This window comes from Oreochromis aureus, linkage group 17, assembly GCF_013358895.1.
Source record: "Oreochromis aureus strain Israel breed Guangdong linkage group 17, ZZ_aureus, whole genome shotgun sequence".
Lineage (NCBI taxonomy): Eukaryota > Metazoa > Chordata > Actinopteri > Cichliformes > Cichlidae > Oreochromis > Oreochromis aureus.
Window position 1 is genome coordinate 31,544,180 of NC_052958.1, and position 8,061 is coordinate 31,552,240.

The 8,061-nt window shown below is 38.9% G+C and overlaps 1 protein-coding gene across 1 annotated transcript; it reads left to right on the forward strand.

Annotated features, from left to right (window-relative positions):
* The first annotated feature begins 494 nt into the window (after positions 1-494).
* Positions 495-6,672, forward strand: LOC120433849 (fibronectin type III domain-containing protein 7-like). The gene is made up of 8 exons (XM_039600800.1): positions 495-630; positions 1,027-1,296; positions 1,612-1,875; positions 3,484-3,602; positions 4,556-4,802; positions 5,900-6,160; positions 6,349-6,609; positions 6,662-6,672. Exons 1-8 carry the CDS (start codon positions 495-497, stop codon positions 6,670-6,672), a joined length of 1,569 nt encoding a protein of 522 aa, XP_039456734.1.
* The last annotated feature ends 1,389 nt before the right edge of the window (positions 6,673-8,061 follow it).

Below are 8,061 nucleotides of genomic sequence, written 5' to 3' on the forward strand. Positions count from 1 at the left end.
AGTCCATCAAGTGCCTCATCAATTTTGGTAAAATGGAAGGAATATCCTGGAACAAGCAGCTATGTTTTGGACCTTCGGGAGAAAAACTCTCCACAGTCTGCACCAATTATAACGTCCACATTCGGATACCAGACTGAGAAGAACATCTTTGGTCTAAAACCAGGAACTGAGTATAATGTGACTGTTAAAGCTTTTGTCTTCTTCAGTGTGGTGTGTGTTAATTCCACTCTGGCTTCCACAGGTAAGTTCAGCATTTTTATAACAACACTGATTGATCATCATTGAGAATACTGTCGTTTTTTTTTATGTGGACTGCAGACTTCCTTTAGGAGGTTATGTGAAATAGTCTCCCCTGCTCTTTCCCACCAGTCCCTGACACATCACAGATAGTTGAAGGGCAAGCACTATCAAGTACTTCAATCAAAGTAACATGGACAACAGTGCCTTCAGCACAGAAATACTATCTAGAGGTGTACTCTCAGGCCACCGGAACCATGATGAACTTTACATACACCAACACCACAGCTGTGGTAACGAAACTGCAGCATTCCTCCAACTATGACTGCTATGTCTACACAGTTAACCAGGCAGGCCTGGGAAGCAGAAGCAAAGTGAAAACCATCACAACCTGTAAGTGACCAACTTCAATTAGAATGTAGAAGTGTTTTAGGGTGGATGGGTATTTTATAGTCGCTCTCTGAAAAACAGGTAACTCTTGCAAATGTTTGGTAAATTTAAAAAAAGAGAACATTCTTCTTTTCAGGGGTTCAGGAGCAGATATTTCAAAATAAATGTCTAGAAAGTGAAAATTTAGATTAAAGCTATGCACCTTTCTTTAAGTGAACTAGAAAACACATGAACTGATCCTTTAAATGTGACTGTATGCATTTATAAATGGTAGCTTGACCCTTTTAAATCAAAGGTCTCTAAGAATTATAAACTTGTGCAGAAAACTTGTGTATTTCACTGATTTGTGTCAACTGTTTAAGAGTATTCATATCTGAATTTATCCCACTCTCTTTTCAGTGGTGCAGCCTCCAGTGGGTATTGCTGCAACGCAGACTAGCCAGGTTACAGCAAGAATAACGTGGGAGCCGGTGAATACGGTCCTTATATACCATGTCAGGATTCGCAATCTAGATGATCCCAACAGCCAACCCTCTTTATACAATGTCTCAGACACCAAGCTGGATGTTCCAGGCATCCTCCCATGCTCCACCTATCTGATATCAGTGTCCTCATACAGCATGTTCTTGGTGCTGAGCGAGCCCACGGACTACACATACACCACCAACAGTGAGTCTGCAGAGCCACACAATATCAATAACTTGGTGATTAGGATCTAGGTCAGCCATTCTCTCTGAGGCGTCCCTTTCAGACACTTAGAATATGATCCTCAAGGAAAATTCAGATGTTCTGAAAACCTGTTTGTTAGGTTAGGTGGAGGCTGATGGGAAAAGAGACATGTGAGAAGATTATTTGGGTTTTATAGCAGTCTAATATTTGATATGAGGATTCCCTTCAAATACAGATTAGAGGCAATGTACCATCAAACATCAGTGAAATGATACAATTTTCTGAAATAAAATTATATTACCGTGTTGCTTGCAGAGCTGACACCTGTTTCATCGGTATCAGTGGACTACAGCTGTACCGCTAACTCTGTCACCGTGTCTTGGCCGGCTGTTTCGGGGGCCACGTCCTACAGGGCCGTGGCAGTTGGCAGTAATGGCACACAGCTGGAATGCACCAGCCAAAGCACCAACTGTCCGATTAAAGGACTGAGCTGTGGTCAGGAATACAAGGTGTATGTGACGCCCATGTCAGAGAACTGCAAGAACTTAATCAACAACACCTCAGCCACCTTTAATACTGGTGAGACACCGAATAAACACACACACACAAAGAAAAAAAAGCAATGTGGTTTCTTCTAAAGTCCATTTATATCAGGGTTTTTGTGAAGTGTGTTAGCAGCATACCCAACCAGCTGAGCCTTTGTTTACAGCGGGATTGTTTCCTTCTTCAGCTCTAAAAGCTGAAATAATCCATCTTGTTTTAAATGAGGAAGAATCTGACAGCTGATATTCCAAATATACGTATAGGTTTGGTATTGAAAAATCTGGCATTTTACTTTTAAGTTTTAGAATAAAGAAGTCAATCTGAAGAGGGGCTAAAAATGATGAAGAAGAAATATAAAAGAGTTTGTTTTAACAAAGAAATGTAAAGCAGTGATTCTACATTGATGTCCCACAAATTGGGTATAATGGTCTACAAATCAAGCATAAGGGGCAGCGAGACACTCACTGCCTAGTAAGTGGTCACGTATTTCAAGCTTCTACCTTGTAAGGGAACTTCTGTTATAAATGTCAGACTTTCAGAAAGCTGCTCTTGAACTACTGGAGACAATATGCAACTCTTTTCATAAGATCAGCAGCAAGCCTTAAAGTGTTACACAAGCATGTAAAATGTGTGTAATGCTCCTTTAGATTAGACATTGAAACACTGAACATCTTTATCTGGAGAGACGATTCATAACTAGCATTTGTTTTTATCTATTGCATAATTTCTACTGGTAAATATTTTCCATATAGGAAGTAATTCGGCCCTCCAGCAACAGTCAACTGGATGTCAGTACTTTATTGTCTATTTTGGGCAGGCAGTTAATCTTTTCGTCTCACATATCCCTCCATTCAGTCGGGGATCGTGGGCTGAGAGTGCGTGTTCAGCCCCACCCAATGGGTCACATTGTGCTTGGCTAAGTTGTCGTGACTTGGATGCTGCTGAATATGATTTCATGACAAGCAGCTCTAACATGTCAACCATGCAGATATTTAATACGGGACAATGAATCCTTAAGTCAATCAAGTGATATAACCCCTTTTTAAAAAGCACAAATCCTTGGAAAGGGCAAAGAAAAATAATAACAATAACAATCTCCACCAATCAGCTACAAATTAATTTTAAGACAAGGATTGATGTCAAATTTAAGAAGAGGGCTTTTTCCAAGTATATTACACCCACTTGTTTTTACCTCAGGATACAGATTACTGGTGTCACATTGGTCTTGCGCCTCATGGGAATACTTGTTTACAAGTTTTTCATTCCAAGTTCACACACTTGTTTTAGTGATCACTAGGCGTCTCCTTTGAAAACTGGGTCTCCTTTTGAGATTTGCTGTCTATATCATATTGTGTTGTGTTCAGCCAGTTAAGAATGAGCCTGTGTTTAAGTGAAACCTGAAACATTATACAATGAAAAGCAACACTGGAGCACAATCTTTAGTATCAGGGCGTTTTAACCTGAACAGAGATTTGAGAAGTTCACCTTTGATGAGGATATTTAATCCAACTAGCTTTGTTTGTTTGTTTTTACCTCTCCTGCTATCCATCCATAGATGCATCTACCATCCATCCTTTATATACAGCATATATGTCATGTCTGTGATGTGTTATTTTTAAAATGACTCTATGTCTTCCCATCAAGCCCCTTGTCCTCCAGCCAACCCGATGTTGTTGCGGGATTGCAACAGTGATGTCATCATTTTTTCGTGGAATCAGACAAACAAAGTAGACCGCTACTTGGCCAGGGCAGTCGACTCCAAGGTATTATATTTTAGATTTACAATGGGTTATTTTTATCAAAATTGGTTTAATTGCACAACCTTTTTTCAGCCAATAAAAACATCTCGCTGAGAACTAAATGAGAAGATTTATTTATTAAGCTTCAGAAATTCTGGTAGGCAGATTTCATGCAGAACTAAATAGCCTGTTTGAACATTTCCAGCCAGTTTCTTAAACTAGCTCCTTAATTTTTGCTTGTTTAACACTGTTGTTCTGATATCTTCAAATTCCCAAGACTTTATCTACCTAAGTAGAAAACAGAATCATAGAAGTTGGATTTCAAAAAGAAAGTTTTTAAGAGTCTTGACATACACATTATCTTAAAGTGGTCAAATCAACAGAAACCTAAAAATTTTTCCTCAAATGTTGACCTTTGTGATAAACTAGAACCTGTAAATTAGCACTGGCTAAATATTAAATATTGTTCTTTGCATCCAGGGAATGGTCAAGACATGCATGACTCAAGAAAACAATTGTTATTTCACAAATACATTCTGTGGACGGTACTACTCCTTCACAGTTCAATCTGTGTCAGGGAGTTGCTCAAGCAGCTTCAGCTCTACTGTTGGCATTCACACAGGTATGATTTCAATAAATCTGCAACATAATTTTGGGTAACTAATGTCACCTTTTCTAGTGAATGATTTGACAAATTTATCTCACTGGGGCTAACTATTTAAATAGTCTTTGATCTGCAAATGATTATATTTGTAACATTCCAAATTGTAGCAGTTTTTGAACAGCAAATTTAAAGTATTCCTGGTTCTGAGAGAAACTGAAGTGAGTTCTCATATAAGCTCTCTGTGATGAATGTGATGAATCCATTTTACAATTGTTTATCAGTTGTGTTCAGCTTCTCGTTTATAAATGAGAACATTTTAGTACATTTATGCAATTCTTTATTTCCACTCTTTCCAGCACCCTGCATTCCGCAGAATCTGCAAACAGCAACCGACTGCAGGGTTGACAGTTTGCTCAGCAAGTGGGACAATGCTGAGGGGGCACTGTACTACACCGTGGAAGCTGTGGGCAACTACAAAAACAGCAGCTACAACTGCAGCTCAGTGTCCAACAGCTGTGTTATGGAGGGCGTCAAGTGTGGAGACCATCTGACCGTCACCATCAGAGCTTTTGACAATGACTGTCCCAGTCCAACAATGCTGGGGTTACCGGCTGAGACAAGTGAGGAACACATGTTAGAGCCTCAGACATCTGCATTTGCATTCATCCATTAACCCAAAAGAGCACAGACACATTTTTACTGCCAGGAAAACTATAATAGAGTCCATGTTAAAACTTGAACATGACTTTCCTCAGTGTGTAAAGGGGCAGTGACACAGGTTCTCATAGGTTAATTAGTTTGTACTAATCTAAATGATAACTAAGATTTTATCAGTAAAACATATTTAGTATGCCAACCAACCAAATCTCAGTGTTATATTTACATATTTGCATATTTTGATTAATTAAATGTTTATTTTTTAATAGCATTGGATTAATTAAGCCAATATTTTATATGCAACAGGGTAATCTGTATTGTATCTACATTACTCTAAGTTGCATTACTGCAAATTCTGCTGTTTACATATTAAAGTATGATAATAATAATAAAAAGGTATGGCTCACAATTTACTTACTAAAGAATCAGTGTGTAGTATTTAGTGGTATCTTGCATTTAGGTTGCAGATTGCAGCTAACTGAATACCTGAACCTTACCAAGCATGTAAGAGAACCTATGGTGGTAGTAACGTTTACACAGGTGGTTCAATCTAGGCTCAGTGTTTGGTTATAGCAAAACATGGCAGCACAACATGATGCAGTCTATGGCGGATGACCCATTCCTACACAGCTATGCAAGATTCATTCTAAGCTTGACAAATGATTAACTGCAAGTGACAACATTATTATGAATATTATATTACATGTCTTTGTTACATTTTGCCACTGGATATATATGAATATAGCCAATAAACAAGCAAGTACTAATTCTATTTCCAAAGAACAATGTTTTTTTAATGTCTTGCTGTATAATTTAATTGATTATCTTAAAAGTTTTGGACTGTTGGTTTGTTAAAAAAAACTATAAAAGACATGACCTGAAACTGTAGGAAATTTTGACTAGAATTTTCAAGCCTTTTATAAAGTTGAAGAGTAATTAAAAGAAATCTGTAGATGTATTTGCAATCAAAATAACTAAAAATAGATCATTTACTTAATTCTAGTACTGTGAAAGTGTTCCAGGTTGGTATTATTATTAATTTGCTTGCTTTCTACCTCAGTCCCATGCACTCCCCAGATCATCTCAGCAGAGAGAAATTGTGCAAAAGACTCCATCTATGTGAGCTGGGGGATGAGCAACGCAGCACTTTTCTATGTTGCAATGGCAAAGGACAGCAATGGGGTCATTCATAGCTGCAACTCCATGGATATGTTCTGTACGATCAGTGGCTTGAAGTGCAGCACCAGCTACAAAGTCTATGTTATTGCCTCCAACTTCATGTGCAACAGCTCTGAGAGTGACATGGTCACCATACTGACAGGTAACCTCTAGTGAAGATGCTCATTTAGTTACTTTATGTAAAAGTTGCCAAGATGTGCATCTTTTTTCTGAGTTAGCATTAATGACTAAAATGTCACAGTCATATTTGCACATTTCTGTTATTTTATTCAAAGTTAAATACTGTTTTGTTTCTTTCTGATTGATAATGGCCCACTTGTGTCATTTCAGCTCCCTGCCCACCAAATAACCTCACTGCCACCCTGGACTGTGCAGCCAATGAGGCTCTGATTTCGTGGCATGGAACGTTCAGTAACAGTTCCTATACTGCTACCATTATAGATTCAAATCAGAGACTTTTAAGCTGCAGTTCCACTGCAACCAACTGCAAAATACCTAACCTGAAATGTGGCGAGCTCTACACTGTGACTGTCAACCAGCATGACGGCAACTGCTCCAGCATGCCCTCTAAGCCCCTCTACATGGAGTCTGGTAGGAAAATTTTCAAAATACATTAAAAACTGACCTCATGTCAATTTGTCAGATCTAGCGTAGTGCTGACGCCTAAAATGCTTTTTTGTACACAGAAAAAACAGTTTTGATTTACTGTAACAAAAAGGTGTGTTCCCTCGGACTATCCTGACACCACAAGAGTCATTTTGCTCCACCAGCACCTAACCAGTAATCACTAACCAGGGGCTACATCCATCTGTGAAGTCTAGAGCTTAGCAGTTTGGAGTCAACTGTTTTTGACACTAGATAGAGACTGACTGAGAAACTGAGGGACACACTTGTACAGTAGACTGTCAATTGCATGGTAGACCTGCCAAATTTAGCTTCTTAACTCTAATGAATTACATCAATTAAAGTGATCAACATGTTATATTTACTAATGCTACAACAGTGAGTCATATACTAGGAATACTAGGAAAGTATTTACAGAGGTCATAGATCTTGAAGAGTCACCCCCTGCTGGCCACTGGAAAGAATGTAGGTTAAAGGCGCTTTAGCGTTGGCTTAGTTTTCACACCCAGATACAAATGATCTCTTTTCTACTAAGACAGACAGTGAGGCTCTAATATAGTGGATCTTTGCCTTTCCATTTCCCTAAACATACTTTCGATATTAAATTTGACAGAAGGATTAATTTTGAATATAAAATTAAATGAAAGTTATTGATTCACCAATTCATTTCTTAGCTGCCTGCCTTCACCCACCCTTCTTCTCTTTTGTTCAGTTCCTTGTGGGCCAGCCAACGCACGTGCCAGGGTGGACTGTGCATCAGGCAATGTGACAATCAGCTGGAACACATCCCAAAATGCAGAACGTTATATCGTCAAAATCACAAACGGCACCATGCCGTTGACGTATAACACCACACAGACAAACCTGACAGTCCACACACTGGAGTGTGGCCAGGAGTACACAGTGAATTTGATGTCCTTCAATGGCAGCTGCGTCAGTCGTCCTTCAGAGTTATATTTCAGGGAAGGTAAGAGAAGTTAACTCTATAAAGTTTTTTTTTATTTCATTGACATCATTGGTTCTACTTTGCTACCTACTAAGATAGTTTCTTCATTAAATAACAGCTGAGCTAATCAGATTATTTCACTCTCAGTTCCATGTGTACCCACTAACGTCGAAAAAAGGAGAAGCTGCAGCCAGAATTTTGTGGACGTCATGTGGCAAGCAAGTCGGGGTGCCATAAACTACACTGCTACTGCTCTGGATGCAGATGGCGGTTACTTAAAGTGTACATCCAATGAGACATCGTGCAGGCTGGTCGATGTAATGTGTGGACATGTGTATAATATCAGTGTGGTTGCTGTGGATAACATGTGCACCAGCATGAAGAGCCGCACATTGCAACTACAGATAGGTACACACTGGCAAAAATATAAGTTAACACTGCTTATGTGCAATCACTGTCAAACTTACACCATG